Source organism: Onychomys torridus, chromosome 5 (genome assembly GCF_903995425.1).
Source record: "Onychomys torridus chromosome 5, mOncTor1.1, whole genome shotgun sequence".
NCBI lineage: Eukaryota > Metazoa > Chordata > Mammalia > Rodentia > Cricetidae > Onychomys > Onychomys torridus.
In genome coordinates this window covers 107,822,597-107,841,817 of record NC_050447.1, presented here as the reverse complement: position 1 = coordinate 107,841,817, position 19,221 = coordinate 107,822,597, and the positions used below count along the sequence as shown (strand labels likewise).

Sequence of the window (19,221 nt, the reverse complement as noted above, 5' to 3'; positions counted from 1 at the left end):
TACAAATATTCTTTCCTCACTTTGGCCTTGTGGGGTGTTAATTCCTAGTACCGGTGGAAAAACTGAGTTACGGAGCACAGTAATTTGCTCACAACTCCGCAGCAAGTAAAACATTGAGAAAGAAAATCAGACCCTGTCTGTCAGCCTGCCAAATTACTGGGCACAACCATTTAGAAAAAAAAAAAAAAGTGTCCCTTATTACACAGAGCACAACAGAAACATTAAAAATACAAAGAACAACACCAACAACAGAACCATCACATGCGACTCACGGGGACCCTCTGTATTTATTGAATTTCAGTAATATGAGAGTACCCAAGAGGGGTTCAGTATCACCGGATGGTGTACCTGTCCCACTTCTTCTCGGGGTCGTAGGGCTCCCAGCGGCTGGCAGGGAAGATGTGTTTGTTCTTCTCGTACCAGCTGCGCAGCACCACCTTGCCGGCGTGCGACTCGTCTTTCTCCATCGTGGCATCGCTCAGCAGCCGCACATCGTCGTGCACGTCGAAGCTGAAGAGTGGCCCACTCTTGCCCCGCGCCTTGGCCACAATGAAATCGTAGAAGGTGTGGTAGTGCGGCAGGATGAGGTCCTCCTTGACGTACATGAGCTGCTCCACGCCGGCCGCGCGCAGTTCCCGGAAATCCCTGCGCAGCCCCTGTAGCGCCCTCTTCAGGAACTGCTGCACCGTGCTGCCCTTGCGCATGCGTACCGTGCGCCGGTGGCCCGAACCATCCCAGTAGCTGAAAGTGATCTCCACCTCCTCGCCCTTCACCTTCTCACGCTTCGCCTCCCACTCCTGCCTCAGCTCCTCGCGTAGCCGGTTCTCCTCCTCCTCGCGCTCGCGGTCGGGCAGGAAGCTGGTATCCACATCCGGGTTCTTGCCCAAGTTCTTCTTGGCCCCACCATTGTGGGCCTCATTGCCCTCGGCCCTGCGGCCATCCTCATGGTCGCCGTCATCTTCCTCTTCCAGAGTGAAGGACAGGTTGGAGATCTTCCGCTTGCGCTCGCGCCTTCGCTCCTTCTCCCGCAGCATCTCCAGCTGTAGCCGGCGCTGCTCCAGCTGCTCCCTCTTGGCCAGTTGCATCTCCCGTTCCCTCAGCAGGGCTTCCTGCTTGGCCTTCATGTCATTCAGGGTCACCAGGCCCACCGTACTGGACTTCAGCTCGGCCTCCACAGCATCATAGTGTGCTGAGAACTTCTTGTCCACCTTTGACTTCATGATGGTCTCCTCCGCAATGCGCTGCTTCAGCACCTCCATCTGTTCCTTCTGCTTCTCCCGTTTCTTGATCAGGTGCATGGCCCGACCGGCCTCCCGCATAGTGCCCTTGTACTGCGCCATGCCTGCAGCTCAGCCCAGCCCCTGCGGCCTGCACCGTCTGTCTCTAGTAGCTTTCCGGTTCTGATGTCAGATTCTGCAACTAGGAACAAAAAAACAAAATGGTTGGGAATCAAACCGGCCCAGCAGCTTCGTTAGTGGTCTACACCAGCACCTTGAGAGAGAACTTCCTCTCTGTCGGATTGATTCTGTCTCTGAGGTGACCCAGTGTGGTAACTGCAGACCACATAAGGCCCTTGAGCACATGAAAAGCAACTGCTATCACCAAGGGAGCAATTTTACTTCAAATTGAGATAGCTTTGTGTCAGTACTGTTCAGTGTGGGTTTTGAGGAGCTGCATGTGGAGGTTGACCCTACAGACAGAGCAAACCCTTATTTCACATGCTGCCTTAGGTGTCTGCTCAAGCATAGCCAGAGCAGGGCACAAGAGAGCCTGGGCCTGAGCTTGTGAGTGCTGGCCATAGGAAAACTGGGACCAAGAGGAAAACTGTGTCTTCTGATGAGGAAGGTTGGCCCTGCAGGATAGATCTTGTCTTTGTTGGACCACCCTCCTGCAGGACAGAAGCAAGGAAAGGAAAGAGTTCTTGGGTGCTTTCTCTACATGTACCCTGGAAAATGATAATGCTAGCTGAAGTTCCCATTGATGTTATGGTCATGGCAGGTCCTGACCAGCTTCCATCCCTACCACAGTCTCAGGAATGATTTCTGCATGGAGTATTAGTTGAACTTACCTAAAGTACCCAGAAGCAAATGAACACTGGTCTCTCCCTCCTTACTTTTTACTTAGCCTGCCTCTGCTGCATGCAGTTCCTCCGACAGAGAGGAAGTTCTCTCTCAAGGTGCTGGTGTAGACCACTAACAAAGCTGCTGGGCCGGTTTGATTCCCAACCGTTTTGTTTGTTTGTCCCTAGCTGCAGAATCTGACATCAGATCCGGAAGGCTACCAGATGTGAGAAACAAGACATCAGAGGAACTGCATGCAGCAGAGGCAGGCTAAGTAAAAAATGCCTTCTCTTCGCTTCAGCCAGAGCAAAAGAGAGACCTCCTAATTTAATGCACTCAACTTGAACTGACCTCTTTCTACTAATACCAGTTCGACCCTCCTTACCCTTCTAGAACTCCACCATTACTCAATGGACTCTCACTCACACCCATGCACCCCATGACAACTAGCATCCCCTTATCCAACTCTCCCCCTACCCCAAACTCTACCCCATGCTCTCTGGAACACAGTGCATTGGCAAACTCGTAGGCCATCCCCTTTGAGCCTCTGGGAGTAGACTGAAGCCCAGGTCTCCTCTGAGGACACCATTTCTCCACACAGCTCCATAGCAGTGTTTTCTCTGACTTTCTACATCATACCAAAAAATCTAAATGTGAGACATGTTCCCTCACCATATCTATAACATGTCTATTTTCTTTGATATTGCAAGCTGCTCTATAGCTTATGCTGCACCTAGTCTGTTAATACTGTCACTGCTTGAATTCCTCATCCTGCTAAGTCCTTGGATGTAGACGAATTTCTAAACAGTCTTATTAAAAGAAATATGGAGCCAAACATAGGGGTGAAAGCCTTAGAGGTCAATGAAATAGTGAGAGCCAACAGCTACCTTACCTCTCCAGCTCTGTAACTTCCAAAATGCCATGATTTCCTGTCACCCAGGCTTTTATTGACTTTCTGTTTTGCCTTCTCATTGGTTCTAAGCCCAGCCACATGACTTACTTGTCACTGCCTGTTTATACAGACCTCCAGGTCTCTATGGTTGGTACTGGGATTAAAGGCTCGTGTCACCACACTTAGCTGTGTCCTTGACCACACACAGACTCTGCCTGCCATGTGATCGGATTAAGGGAGTGTGCTACCACAGCCTGACTTCTGTTCATGGCTTCGCTATGACCTCTGATCTCCAGGCAAACTTTATTAACATACAAATAAAATATCACATTTCAACACAAAATATCACCACACTTGGAAATCATTAGCACATGGCTCACTTGCTGCCTTTTCCCATCCTACCCCATTGCTATCCCAGATGTCAGCAGCACAACCCACCCAGCACCTTCACCTCACTTACAATAACCTCTTCCTTGTCCACTCATTCTCCTATCCATCCTTAGCTCTTATCACAACCAACAGATTCATCTTAAGTTCCCCACATAGTTCCTTGGCATTCATGTTCTCTAGTTCTCTGAATTCTAACTGTCCTCTGTTAGCCCAGACCTCCACATCCAAAGGCCCCCTGCACCTGCCTATTATCATCACACACTCCTATACTTCTGTGCTTCCTACCCACTAAGGATCAAACTTCTTAATGCCTTCTGAAATTCTAAGAAACCCTAATCCTGTCTAAACCTGGAGTATATCTCAGCCCTTACATACAGGTGGTTGATTGACTAAGAAAATGAACAAGCTGCTGGCCAGCCTCACTTTAAATCCATGACTTCAGGCCTCTATGAGGACTCAACACCACCTAGAAACTCTGTCATACTGCCGCAATGTGTCTGATGTCCCACTCTTCAAGACAGAGATCTCACTTCTCCTCCATCTCCACTTAACCCCTGATATGGCCTGGCCGGCGGCTGGGGATCCTTTTGTCCTACATCTCTTAGTTCTTGTACCTATTGTTTGATACCAGAATCCTAACCTCTCACAAATGTCATGACGCATACATTGTACTTGCTTTGTTGGAATATATTATCTGGGAAAGAGGTTTCTAAACTCAAGTTAACTGTGGAAAACAGGTATCATTGTAGGCGGATTTTTCTTTAGGCTGCCAGCTCACAAAAAAACGACATGGAGACTAATTATGAAAGCTCTGCCCATGGCCTAGGCTTGTCCCAGTAGCTCTTGTAACTTAAATTAACCCATTGCTATTACTTGACCTGCTGCCACTTGGCTCGTGGCTTTTATCTCTCCTCCTGCGTGTCCTGCTTCCTCTGCACCCAGTAACCCCCCCCTTTATTCATACCAGAGATCTGTCTGGAAGTCCAGTCCATACCTCTTGCCTAGCTATTGGCTGCTTAACTTTTTATTAAACCAATCACAGTGATATATCTTTACACAGTGTAATCAAATATCTTGCAACATATCATAGCTTAACTGTAGGAAGCCTTTAATCTGCTTGCTTCCAGGAAGCAAGGTCAGGGCATATGTGTAAAGGGCAGAGGGAGGCAAAACTCCATGCTGTCTCTAAGGTACTGCATCTTTGGCTTCAGTATCACAATGTATCACCAAAACACAGCTTGTAAGTTTCACCAGACAGGACACCAAGACATAACAGAAAACAAGGGGAGAGGTTAGACATCTGTTTATATCAGGTTATGTGTAGTAGAGAACAAAAGACCAGAAACTTAAAATATCCTGAGGACCTGCACCTGCTGACCTCTACCTGTTTCCATTCAGTGCCTCCCAAGGTCCAAGCCATAGGTTGAGCATCAAGGCCCCTTTGGGCATTGTTTCACATCCAAATCATAGTTTTCTTAGAAAAGTAAATGTTTTACATGGGTCAGGAATGGCCCCTTTAACTGTTTACTTGAAGCAGAGTGTGGTCATGCTATTTTATGAAGGAAAGGGTAGACACTGCCAGCCATTCATCATCTTCTTCCAACTCTGCATCCTCTTTCCAGCTTTTCTCATGACACTTAAAACTGGTCCAAATCAGAGGAAGGACGAGCCCACTCTCTGCCCGTCTAGGCAGTTCTAAAACAAGTCTGTGAAGCAACTTGGCCCTTTGCCAGCTCCCTCCTCCTATCTCTTTTCTCCCCCCCCCCCACATGATTACTGGTGATCTAACACCACTGTGGTCTTGCTTTTACAAACTCAAAGCAGATGGCTTCTGTCCTTGGCAAGGGACAACATTAAGAATGAAAGATTGCTTACAAACTTGAATCTTCTCCTACCTTGGAGCAGTGGCAGTTGCTTTCCTGAGTCCTTTGTCCTGGGCTCAGCAAAGGCCACACTCCACATAGTCAATGTTAAGACCCAGTAGAACATTGTGAGTGTCAGAGGGGTTGATGCACTTAGGAACTGCAGAGTTGGGTGTGGGAAATCCTGTTTCTGGGGCTGTTCTCTAGGACGGCAGCTGTGGGGTTCACAAAGAGATGGGAGATTACCCTGAAATACCAAGGTCTTGGCTGGAAGTGGGGGGGAATGATAGCCCAATCCACTCAGGAAATGAAATTCTAAGATATCAAGGTGATTTACCTGGTGGGCAAGAGGGCTAAATACTCCTGGGAACCATGACTGTAAAGAAAAGCAGAATTTCCATTATCATTGTGTTCACAGGGTTACTATGGTGTCTTTGTTCATGTCAATAAGGACAAATGTGCTATTTGACCCCATGTGAATTCGTTCCTTTTACTTTCAGTCATTGATTTGACAGGGAATTCCCTCAACCATTCAGAGCATTCTGAATATCTACCTCTGTCTGTTCAGAGAACTACTACTCTGGAATACCCTAGAGCTTTTGCAAACACACATTTCTACTCCACGCTTCATGGAAAACAAGACTGATTCTTTTCCCAGCTATCAGGACCCTCCAGGGACCTACCAGCCTCAGAGGAGTTTTGATATCATCTGCAGTTTCCTGTGTGTATTTCACTTGGCTCATTGATGTAGGGTTTATGAACTGGCTATGAACATGGAGGGCAGTGTCCAGAGATGGGACCATTTTGCAATATGTACATAGAACAAGAAATCCAGAAACTTCTCCTTGGACCAGCTTCTTGGTGTTTGTTTGTTTGTTTGTTTGTTTGTTTTTTGTTTTTTTTTTGATTTTTTGAAACTAGGTTTCTCTGTGTAGCTTTGCGCCTTTTCCTGGAACTCACTCTGTAGCCCAGGCTGGCCTTGAACTCACAGAGATCTGCCTGCCTCTGCCTCCCAAGTGCTGGATTAAATTGCCCGGTTTGGACCAACTTCTTACTGCCTCCATTTTGACCACTTCGACCTTTCTATAGACTTGTCTTTTCCATCAGAAATCCCACCGATTGTGGTAGCAAACTAATAACCATTAAAAGAAAACAAAACAAAACAAAACAAAAAAATCTTGCTGGCCTTCATTCTTGCTACTCATCACTTTGATATGGGACTATATAAGAGAAAATATATGACTAGCTGCTTACAATTTATTTGGGTTATAATTGGAGATATGGTTTTAGCTAAGGGTTTTTATCCCCCATTAATTTTTACACATGCATAAAACACAGGCCATTCTTTTTGGTGTTTAGTTATGGAAGTTTTCACAAATGCCTAGGTGCCTGTGGATTTTGGCAGACTGTAGTCATTCTGACACACCTGTGGTGGCCCTGTGAGCCGATTTCCTCATCCCCCTGAGCAGAGTGCTGCCCGAGGGCACAGAGCTTGCTCCAGCCTTGGGGAGGCACTCCAGCTCTGTGCTGGGGTCCAGTCAGACACACAGCTGGAGCTGATAAACTCCTGAGCCCTGCCATTCCGTCCCACCCCGACCTCCGCCCCCTGGCTGCAGTGCCACATGCTGCTGCTGTGTTACTACTATCAGTTATTCAAGTGAAACTCTTAGCTCAAGGCTTCCCGTCTCAGTGTTGTGTTGAAAGCCCAGTCTTCCCGAAGAAGGAAGGAGGGATTGATTGACTCTTGATCTAGCGGAGATCTTGCTGAAGCTCTGTTGTAAAAAGCTCTCAGCAACATCTTTAACAAAACGTTAAGGAAAGTGAAAGCAGCAGAGATGGCTCAGCAGGTGGAACCCTGACGACCCCTGTCTGTGTTCCCATGTAGAAAAAAAGGAGCCAGATGGAATGAATGGTACAGGTCTCCAAGCCAGCATCCCTGCAGTGAGAAGGGATGCAAAGACAGCAGTATTCTGTAGCAGGAATCTTAACAGATCTTATTAATAAAAACGAACCCAGTGCCAGATATTCGGGTGAACGCTGGAAGATCAGAGAAGAAGAACAAGCCACAGCCACCTCACGTCACCAATTCCTCATCTGATCCTGTTTCCTCAGACTAGAAACCTCTGTGTCCTCACTGGAATGGATCTCAGCTGAACTGTCACTCAAAAGTTATCTTATCATTTCTATATCTTCCCTTTTTCAGAGTAGATTCAATGATCTACCTTTTTCTATATCCTCTTTTTTCTTTTTAAATGAGAATCCTGAATCTAATCTCTCTCTCTCTCTCTCTCTCTCTCTCTCTCTCTCTCTCTCTCTCTCTCTCTCTCTCTCTCCCATTAACAATTAACTTGAGCTGGGCTGTGGTGGCTCATGCCTTTAATCCCAGCACTTGGGAGGCAGAGCCAGGTGGATCTCTGTGAGTTCAAGGCCAGCCTGGTCTATAAAGTGAGTTCCAGGACAGTTACACAGAGAAACCCTGTCTTGAAAAACAAACAAACAAACAAACAAAACAAGCCTTGGTAAACCCTTCATCCCAGGTAGCAGCATCACTGCAGTCACCAATAGGATGAGAAGCAGCCAGCAACTCGAAGCAGCAGCTGTTGCTGCCTCCATGGTCCCTCTGCCACCATTTGTGGCTTGGCCCCAGCTGAAGCTTCTCCTTAGCAAGTCTCCCAGGCTGGCCTCAAACTCAGGATCCTCCTGTCTCTGCCTCCTTCAGTAAATCTTACCGGTGTACACCACCACAACCGGCCGAGTGTAGCTTGGGCCTGAGCTGGGGCCCGCAAGGCCACAGGCAAGTAGCTTTTTCCGCAAATTTGTACCCAACAAGTTGGGTGCCAGATGTAGCAGGAATCTTAAAAGGTCTTATTAATACAAACAAACCAGGTGCCAGTTATTGGGGTGAATACTGGAAGATCACAGAAGCAGAATAAGTCATAGCTACCTTGCCAGTTCCTCAGCTGATCTCGTTTCCTCAAACTGGAAACCTCTCTGTCCTCACCAGAATGGATCTCAGCTGAACTGAGCCTAAAAGCTTAACAGACTCTAGTTCCTGGTTTTCACACCTTATATACCTTTCTGGTTTTTGCTATCACTTCCTGGAATTAAAGGCATGTGTCACCATGCCTGGCTGTTTCCAGTGTGGCTTTGAACTCACAGAGATCCAGATGGATTTCTGCCTTCAGAATGCTAGGATTAAAGGTGTGAATGCCACCATTTTCTGGCCTCTATGTCTATCTAATGGCTGTTCTGTTATCTGACCCCAGATAAGTTTATTAAGGTGCACAATATATTGGGGGACACAATATCACCACAGTATTCCCCACTGGGTGATGTTTACAGGCCAGCTCACTGGAAGTTTGTGGCCAGCTCAGCAACAGAAACAAGACAAAGATTCTGACTCAGACAAGATGGAAATCGAGGATCAGCCCTTGAAATGTTCCTCTAACCTCCACTTGAGACCACCCCGCCAAACACACACACACACACACACACACAGACACACACACACACACACACACAGACACACACACACACACAGACACACACACACACACACACACACACACACATTGTAAAATTTTACTTACAGTAAGTACACCTCTTTCTGTGTCCAGTGCTATGGATTTTAGCTTGTGCACAATCATGCACAACAGTTTTCTCTTATCCTTGGTTTTTCTTTTCAGCTTCAGGGGGCTGGACAGGTAATTCAGCAGTTAAAACCATTTAATGCTTTTGCAGAGGACCTGGGTTACATTCCTAGCACCCACAAAGCAATTCATAACCATCTGTAACTCCAATTCCAGGGGGTCCAATGCCCTCTTCTGGCCTCTGTAGGCATTTGTGTATATGTGGTACATAGACATACATGTTGGGAAATCACTCATCTACATGAATTTTCTTAATTAAAAAAATTAATTATATGAACTCAACAATAGCCCAGAAAACATGAAATGGAAATTTCTAGAATTTAACAATCCCTAATTTTTTTTTTTAACTGTGTGGTGTTTTACCATTCTACTTGATAGTTTTGAATGTTCCTGTTATATTCTGTGGATAATTCTTTCATGTGACATGTGATCTACAAGGATTTCTAGCTTTTCTTTCAGGCCTGTAGGTGTCCTTTGTAGAGAAAACAGTTTTATTTTGATAAAGTCCAATTTATCAGTTGTCCATGGATCATGCTTTTGGTATTTAAACCAAGGTCATAAAATTGGTTTCTTATGTGCTCTTCTAAAAGTTTTATAGTTTTCCATTTAGATTTATGATCCACTTTGAGTTATTTTAGAATTGTTTTGAAATTCCCATCTAACTGCTGAACTTCCTTCAACATGGGCAATTTTAAGTAGCCGGTCTGCCACCACAATCAATCCTTCTTTCTTTGCCTACCTTTCTCCCTCCTTCTCTCTTCCCTCTCCCTCCTTCTCTCTTCCCTCTCTCTCCTTTCTCTCTCTCTCTCTCTCTCTCTCTCTCTCTCTCTCTCTCTCTCTCTCTCAGTTCTAGGGATCAAACCTAGGTTGTCACCCAAGGTACACCATCTCTGTGCCACTGATCTACCATTCCAGCCCCGTTGTTATAATTTCTAGAAACAGTGCCTTCTCTGTAAGCTGTGACTTTATAGTGTCAGCAGAAGAAATTTTGCCCAGTAGAGTATTGACGGTGATCTCAGAGACCACAGAAGACAAATGGGCAACATTGGTGTGGTGGTTTGATTAAGTTATGGCCCACATAGACTCCTTGGCCCATAGTGAATGGCACTATTAGGATGTGTGGCCTTGTTGGAGTAGATGTGGCCTTGTTGGAGGAAGTATGTCACTGTGGGGTGGGCTTTGAGGCCTCAGAAGCTCAAGTCAATTTACTCCCTGCTGCCAGCAGATCAAGACCTAGAATTCTAGGTTCTTTCTCCAGCACCATGCTTGCCTGCATGCTGCCATGTTTCCCTCCATGACAATAATGGACTGAACCTCCTAACTGTAAGCCAGTGACAATTAAATGTTTTCCTTTATAAGAGTTACCATGGTCATGGTTCTTCACAGCAATAGAAAGCCTAACTAAGACATTCAGCCAGGATGCTTGCCCCTGTCCACGGCACATGCTGAGATGTACTTATAACATTGATGTCAATGGGGATGACACCCATCTCTCCAAATGCTTCCATAAGACAAGTTAAGGTGCCCATTCTGACACAGGATGTCCATTCTTCAACAACTACTCATAAGATATAGGAGTTTTATGGTTTTTTGAAATAGAGCTGCTCTTTATTTGTAACAAGAATTAACTACCTGGATTTCTGCCAAGACAAGGGACTATCTATAATCACCCATGGGTTAGGATTGGGTCTTTGTGCCTTAAGTGATCACATACCTTGTCCTCCCTGGCAGAACTGTGACATGCAGGATTGTGAAATTCTGAGCAGATGACATGCAAATGGTGGAAATGCTATGGGTTTAATAGGAAATGCTCTCACAGACATGTGTTTTGAAAGTTTGGTCTCCACATTGTGATAGGAACATCAGGAGATAGGGCCTACCTGGAGGGAGAGGGTCACTGGGCTAGGGTCCTTAGTGGGTAGGGGGCATGTTATATCTGTCCCTCTCTTGTCCTGCTCTCCTTCCTGGCCTGCCAGGAAGTGAACAGCTCTCTTCAGCCACAGGCTCCCATTGCTGTGATGTCCTTTCCAAGCAAGTGGGACCCAGTCACATGGACTGAACTATTTGAAGCTGTGAACCAAAAGAAATTCTTTCTCCATTAAGTTGCTTCTATTGAGTCATAGTTGGATGAGAAGCTAGCAAGTGGAGGATGTTGCTTACATCTATAATTCTGAGATTACCATTGTGACCACCAACTACAGCCATCATGTTCCCAGGGTTTGCACCTAAGAATTGTCTGCATTTTTATGTGCTGCCAAAAGGCCTTTGGTAAAGTGCATATTTTTCCAGGATTCAACAATTTATCTGTACAATACTTGCCAAGACTGGACCAAGGATCTATTTGGAAGGACTGCAGATGACTAGGTAGAACAGTGAGGTAAGTTCTCATCGTGATGACAGAATGATTGACATGGATTACTTCAGAGGAGGAAAGATTTCTTGAACCCTCAGATTCAAAGGACTGTCCATTATGGCAGTGAGGAGAAGTGAGACGAAGCAGCTCCCATGAGGATGGCGAAGAGGCAGAAGAGGGAACCCCTGCACTGTGACCAGTCTTCCCACTCCACTGCCTTTCATTCCCTCTAGGTTCTCCAGCTCATGGGTCAGGGCAGGTGTCCCTCTGACATTGGTTGATCCTCTCTGGAAATGTACACACACACACACACACACACACACACACACACACACTCACACACACACACACACAGAATCATGGTATGCTTTATAATCTCCCAAGTGCTTCTCAATTCAATCAAGTTGACAACTGAGATAATTCATCACAGATGGGTTTTTGTTTTGCTAGGTCACCCAGTCCCTTGCTGCTGAAGCTCTGTTTTTCCTGCTCTAGGATCTGAGTGTTTTACAGCTTCAGTGAGTATTTGACAACTGACTAAGAAATGTTGTACTGTTTGAGTGGTGATTCTGAGATGCTACTGATATCAGCAACTGTAGGTGTCACTGCCACATCTTCGTTTTCAGTTCCCTATTTAGAATCAAAGTGCCAAAGTTCACTCTTTACAAATCCCTAAAACCCTGAACTTCTGCACTTGGCAATTAATGAAGTGTGGCAGAGTGGAAGTCATGCTGCTTGAGGCCTGAGGCCCCTGGTGTCCATACTAGGTTCTCATACCCACAGTAAAGCAAACTTGCTATCTGGGGAGGTCACTTGTCTTTTTAAGCTTCAGGGTTGGTTGGTTGGCTGGTTTTCCATCTGAATTCTTGCAATCTGAGACTTTCTGGCCCTTTTGATTTGTATAGGGCTAGGATTCAGCCAAGAGCACTGCTTCCTAACTCAAATTTTAAGTTCACCACAAGACATGGATAAAGAGAGCCCAATGGCCTGTTTGTTAGTGTTACACTTCCATCCCAGGGAGTGGGGCTTATTATCCAGACTCCAAACTCCAGTTTGTGGAGCAAGAGATGCAAGTCCACTCAAACATTAGCTTGTAGGGTCCAATTAGACTTTGTCCATTCACAACAGTGCTAACTCGTTATCAACTCAGTCCAAAGGTGGATCCACAGCGCTGAGAATGCAAGGAGCCGCGGGTGGCAATCGGGAGGCGGACCCGAGCAGACAGAGCCTGGTAAAGCACTGGGGACCACTGCTCCGACTTTCCAAGAAGCCAGTTCTCAACAACTTTGGCAGGAACTTGTGCTGGAAGACAGCCAAACACATCTCCATTCACCAGGAAGTCCCTTTAAAGCCTCTCCATGACTGGTTTCTTGGTTGAGGAAGATACTTTCTTTTCCCTAACTATCCAGGAAAGGGGAACTTTTTCCTTCTCTCCCTTCATACCTCCATGTCTTCCTCTCCCAAACATGATTGCACCCAGTACAGATTTCCTAGCCTGAATTTCTGCCTGATTTGTTCTCATTTAATTCTTTTTTTTTTTTTTTTTTAATAAAATGAAACTATTTGGGCACTTTGTAGAATATTTTGGCAGTTTTGTAGAGTGATCTGAGTGACCTTAAATGTGAGAAGTAACTGTTAATATATGGGGCTTTCTTCATGGACTTTGATTTATATGTTAGCATACATTTTAATGTGAATGGAATCATTCTATAGGTTGATAACTTCCAGCAATGGATACTTGTTTTCACCATAAACCTGAAGGTTCTGATCTTTGAAAATGGACTCAATGTATTTTGTCATTATCTTATTGTTGACATTTAAAACCCTATACTAATCATTATTATATACCTCTGAGATAATCTTCTAGTGCTTAATATACATTAGTTTATATATGTATTATTTACTTTTAGTATGGATAATAATGATTATAGGTAACCAATATTAACTCGATGGCCCTGGCTTTGATCTTAAATTTAGCTGCTTGTCATATGTTGTTTAAAATTTGTGATCACATATTTTACCACCACCCTCCATTTTCTTTTGCGGTGTTGGGTTTGGGACCCTGGCCTCATGAGTACAAGGCAAGCATTCTACCGCTGAGTGACACCCCAGATCCTTTTCTACTGAGATTTGTTCTTTTCTTATTGGTTTATGAGAACTCTGTCCATAGAGAGCACTAACCCTGAATCTGTCATATAAGCTTCAACTGTTTCTCCCCATTTGTTGTTTGTCTTAACTTTACTTATGTTTGGAATTTTTGCAATATAACAATTTTTTATGTTTTCATATATATATATACATATGTATATATATACATATATATGTATATATATATGTATATGAGACAGTCTTTGCTTTAATGAATTGTGAATTTTATATATAAAAAACTAGGTTTTCTATTTTCAGTCATTTGTTTCTTCACATATATATCCTAGTTGGGAATCTGTTTCTGAACATACTGTAAGTAAATGATCTCGTTTCTTGTCTGTCTGTTTGTTTGTTTGTTTTTCTAAAAGAAGACACTAAATCAGAACAAGTATTTAGAATATTAGCCCAACCTTTTCCATGGGCCTTCACTATTTTTGCTACCAATGAGTAGTAGTAAAATTACCAAACAGGAATGATTTATAGACATATAGCTAATAAAATCTGTTTGCACACTAGCAGTTGAGAACCATTCTTTAAGCAGGCAGGAGAAACCTGCCTCAAACTGGCTTCAAAAAAAAAAAAAAAAAGCTTAATAATGCACTTATCAGAAACTATGCATGCGGTTTGATTCAGAAGTTGAGTGATTCCCCTCCTCTCTGTTTCTCCTTAGACTGGCACTCCTTAGGGCTGTGAGATGAATTTAGCCATTTCCAGGGGCCACATGCTTTCTTATTTGATTACTTAAGAGTTTGGACCTAGATCTCCTGACTGATTTCTCCTTATTCTGCCTACTTACTGTGGCCAGGGCAATGGTTGAAAGTGACAGTCTCTTCAGGAAGTCAATCAGTGTCTACCCTGCAGCTGGGGCAGCTAGAATAAACAGCATGGCCCACATAACAGAACATCATTTTGATCAACCATATTACGGACAAGAAGGAATTACAGCCTTCTGTTTTCTCTGAAGGTAAGATCACAGAACTGTTTCCTTATAAGGAGACTATAACACCATGCACCATGCCTCGAAGAAACTGCATTTCAGTCAGCTTTCCATTATTATAACAACATGCCTGAGATGATCAGTTTGTAAGGCAAGAGAGGTTGCTTTGGCTTATACTTCTAAGAGTTTCACCTAGCAAATTGATCTTACTGTGGGAGCACATAGCAGAAGAAGCTGGTGACCTCAGGACAGCCAGAAAGTAGAGAGGAAGACAAAGAAATCAATGCTTCACAGTCCCCATTAGGTCACATTGCTTACGTGTTCCACAATCTAGTAGTGTCACTCTAGGACCAAGCTTTTAACACATTCCACTCCAGATCCAAAGGACTGAACTGCTAGATTCCCTAGGGACTTTGGGAAGCTCTCAAATAAATATCAGCACCATGGGATGAAGAAAGCATTTATCTCAGTGGCTGATAGTTATTGTGTGCATATCAACAGTCCTGTGTATCAAGTTCATTGCCTCTTCATTGGAGAAGTCAGTGATAGAGAATACAGACAGTCTCAGGTCCTCAGCATGAGGCTTCTTGGCTAGAATAGCCTACTGATGCTGTAGTGGAAAAGAACAATTTAACAGACGCACATGAGGTATTCAGTATGTGATCTATTATAAGCTAACAGTAACAGACTTAAGGAGGTGAGTCTCTCATGTAATAGTTAATCTTGTCAACCAACAGGATTTGGAATTATAGAAGACAAAGCTCTGAGGGTATTTTCAGAAAGGCATAACCAAGGAAGAGCTATTTATCCTTAATGTGGCATTACTGTGCCATAGGCTTGAGTCCCAGATTGAGAAGAAAGGAGAAATACAGAAAGCCAGATGAACATAAGCACTTACCTCTCTTTCTGACCAACTACCTTGTGTTCCCACTACCACACCTCCTCATCCTGATAAAATGTGAATAATCAGCTACCACACACCTTTCCCCCGTTCCTTAAGTGGCTTTTGCCTGGTATTTTATTACAGAAGTGAAAAGTAACCAATACCATGCACAAGCCCCAATTTCTGTTTTTCTAGTCCATAGTTGATAGCCCGTGCCTGGATTATTACAACAATGCCTTTAAAATATCTTCCTCATTTCTTCTAGTTTAATTACACTGGGAAGCATTTCTAAATGACAATAAAAATGTTGATATTATGTTCCTGATAAGGTTCATTAGTCTCCTTTGCTTGCAAGATAATGAACAAATTCCTTTGCTTAACATTCAACTTCCCTCACAATTGGTTACTAGAGTTTAAACAGCTGTACTTCTCACATCTGCCCCAGCTGGCTTTAAGCCAATCCTCACCTTTTGATATATGAGCCAAGATTATTCCTTCTGGTGCTTTTGTAGATATTGTTTGTTCTAACTGACACAGAAAATATGCAAAACATTGGGCAACTGCTATGGCAGGCTCTAACCAATCAGGAGAGAGGCTGGGCCAATCAGGTGGTAGTCTCGTGTAACTGCCGCTTTGTATTGACTGGTTGGTTTAGCCCTGCTGCCAGCCTTTGCTCTCCGGCCAACTGAAATCTAATCCTTCCATGAAGACTTCCTGGATGGCTCTTGCTCACTTGGGCTTACTTGGTTTTTATAAGTTAATTACTCTTTGTGTGTAGGTTGTTACTAAAGAGCTTATGTGATGCGCCAGTCTAAACTATGGGCACTCTCTTGACAGAATGATTTTATTGCCTTTTCATATAATAACATTTGTGATCTAATCTACAGCGAAAACAGAAAGGTATTACTCCATCTTGCCAGTAGTAAGACTGATCAGAATAACTTTGATATTTTGGAAAAGTTTTTTTTTTTTAATTTCAAGATTTTATGACTGGTAAGGATATACATTTATAAAATTTTATTTGTAAATAAATAAATAAATAACAAGAGAAAATATTTACTTCAGAGCTCACACCCTCATAGTAGATGGTTCTTTGTTTGATGTCTTAAAACTGTCAAATATGGGGAAACCTTACATACACCCTCCACTGGGTAGGGGGGAACCTAGTAATTTCTTTCATGTGTGTGCTATAAAAGTTCAAAGGATTTCAAATTTCTATGAAATTTTGTTTGTTTGTTTTTGTTTTCTGATTTTTTTTTTTTTTTTTTGAGACAGAGTCATCCTATGCAGCTCAGGCTAGCCTCTAATTTGTAATCTTCCTGCCTCGGGCTCCGAATTACTGGGAATGGATATGTCATACTATGCCCCAACTCTTTGAAGTGCTCTTCAAATAGCTGTTGGATAGAATGGTTAACAACGTTTTAATCTGTGTGGCAATTTAAAAACAGGGTCCCTAATTTCTTGACACTCCTGCTGAGGAGTCTACATCTCTGCCCCTTGAATCTTCACAGCCCAGTGAGCTGGCTATTTCTACAGAGAAGGCTCACGAATTGCCTCTTTCTTTCCCAGGCTATTTTCCTTTGGAGTCTGATGTCTCCTGTAAAAAGGTCAGCTCCAGCAGCTATGTCCTGCACTACATTCCACAGCCTTGACAAAGAACCCAGCACCCCAGACATGAGCATGCTTATCTCCATTTGATCAAGCCTCTAACAGCTGTTAGGCTTGACTTGTTAAGGCAATATTTTGGGAGGAACAGTTGTATTTTTTGTTTTGGGTGATGAGACATGTAATTGAAACCAAGCTGTCTAAGGGTGATGGAGCATCTGTGAGGGCAGTCCTGGTGTGGTGGTTCTCCCCATGTGGTATGGAATGGGTGCCTGTTGGTTGTAGTAGTACTTGCAGTATCTCTGCTATTGGTGATAAGACATGCTACTGAGGCTGGACTATCTACCCTTGGGAAAAGTCAGGGAAATCCATGGGAGAAATCCTGGTGGAGCTATCTTCCTTTATGTCTTACGAGGCGGTATACCTCCTTGATGAATGTGGTCCATTAATAGAGTATATATAGGGACTGCCCTAGAATGGCTAATGGAATATACTGAAGTCCCTGAAAGCGCTGTGTATGGAACAAGATTGTCAGGAAGTTTGGCAGATTTCACTGCTACTGCAGGGGGTAACAGGACATACAATTGAGGCTCAGCTGTCTGCTCAGAAAGAAAAAAACTTGCCCACATTGGAAATAAAATGTAGATGCCCACCTTCACCCTAGCCTCCAAATTGGCAGGCAAAGTAGAGAAAGGCAGGGTGGGGTGGGGGAGTGAGGGGGTGGGGATGCTAAACTGGCTTAGAAAAGAGAGATAGGAAAAATGAGATATAAGCATTAGCTTGCTGTTTCTTATTGCTTGGGGGAGGGCACAAGGAAGAGAGAACAAATTAGATCTATACTAAAACTTGGACCACATAGGAAGAATCAGGCAGTGAGGAGAGAAAAGGAGGCCAAAATGATGGTTAAGAAGCTGAGCGTGGGTGAGGCAGTACATGATAAATCAGTCCACTGAGCAGGATAGGACTGTTTTCTCCAGAGACTTGAGCTGGAAGTTAATTCAGCAGGAACCTCAGGGTGGGGGCTTTTGTGACACTGTGGCCCACTCTCTGTAAAACAGTTTCATTATATCGTGCTAACTTCTGAGCAGTTTCCTCCCCAGTGCCACATGCGTTCAAGTCACTGAGCCTCCCCCACTAATTAAACCAATGGCCAAGCAAGACAAGGTGCTAGGAGAGACACTATCCTCACCCCTTTAAATGCCTACCAGTACCACAGGGAAGACCACCAGACAGGGGCATAGCTGTCATAATGCAAATGAGCACAGATGCCACGTGGCAAGAGACAAGAGAAAGAAGGAGCAGCTGGAGGGCGGTTCAGGGCAGTATGAGCAGTGAGAAATCATGAGTCTTGGCCTGTGACAATCTGTGCTGGCAAGTATAGCTGACAAATGGGCTATACGCAGAGGTCTGACTTTTGGACAGTCTCCTAATGGAAAGAGAAAACTGGCAGGTCACGGATTGGCCACAGTGGGGATAGCAGGTATGGAAGGAGATATGACCAAACCAGGATGAGGACAGACAGCTCCGGTGTACTTCCACCTACCTGTCAGGACTGGAAAGAATTTGAACAAAAGATAACCTACAAGGGAGGAAAAAAGATACACCCAGAAACAGAATCCTGTTTGAATAAGAATTTTAGGCCGGGCAGTTGCCTTTAATCCCAGCACTCGGGAAGCAGAGCCAGGCAGATCTCTGTGAGTTCGAGGCCAGCCTGGTCTACAGAGTGAGTTCCAGGAAAGGTACCAAAACAACACAGAGAAACCCTGTCTCGAAAGTAAGTAAGTAAGTAAGTAAGTAAGTAAGTAAGTAAGTAAATAAATAAATAAATAAATAAATAAATAAATAAATAAAATTCCACCTTACGGGTAGGCTACCTCCCTACAAATTCTTAGTCAGGGGTCTCCCAAAGGCTCCTCCTAAACAGTACAGGCTACTGCGGCTGCTTTTTAGCTGCTTACTAGAACTAAATGAGAAGACCCTAATGAAGATACCTTGTATTTTTGTTATACGACACAGAGAAATAAAGCTTGGGCAAAGTAGGAAGCTCCTCCTTGCTAGCTTGCTTTTACAGTGACAGAGGCACTCTGCAGGCTGCTGGGGGGAAATTGTCCCACTGGGCTGCAGACTGAGCTGCCATACTACCAATATGCCAGACAATACGTGTCTACTGGTTTAATAGTGGCATGACTTTTATGGGAGCAACCAACTGTTTTCTCATTCGGTTTAAGGTCTATGTTTCATCAGGGAATTCACTTCCATCATTGTTAGCCTGGATAAGAGACTGACTGGGGAGGTGATAGGTCATAGCAGGGAAGCTACTGCTGCTATTAAACAGGAACAACATGCTTGCCAAATTTCCTTGTAAACATTTGTGCTTTTGATCATAAAGTATGTCTATTGACAGCCAGAGATGTGGAGGGGAGTTTTTGTTTGCTTTACAG

The 19,221-nt window shown here is 44.1% G+C and overlaps 1 protein-coding gene across 2 annotated transcripts; it reads right to left on the bottom strand.

Annotated features, from left to right (window-relative positions):
• Positions 1 to 264: 264 nt before the first annotated feature.
• On the bottom strand, positions 265 to 15,701 carry Fam50b (family with sequence similarity 50 member B). Of its 2 annotated transcripts, none has more exons than XM_036186859.1 (2): positions 10,735 to 10,887; positions 265 to 1,419 (listed from the first exon to the last, which is right to left on the bottom strand). In XM_036186859.1, the coding sequence occupies exon 2, from the start codon at positions 1,338 to 1,340 to the stop codon at positions 333 to 335; it is 1,008 nt and encodes a 335-aa protein (XP_036042752.1). In that variant the 5' UTR covers positions 1,341 to 1,419; positions 10,735 to 10,887; the 3' UTR covers positions 265 to 332. The 2 variants fall into 2 exon arrangements, with proteins under 2 accessions (XP_036042752.1, XP_036042751.1); XM_036186858.1 differs by lacking the exon at positions 10,735 to 10,887 and adding an exon at positions 15,643 to 15,701 and having other exon boundaries at positions 271 to 1,419.
• Between the last annotated feature and the right edge of the window lie 3,520 nt (positions 15,702 to 19,221).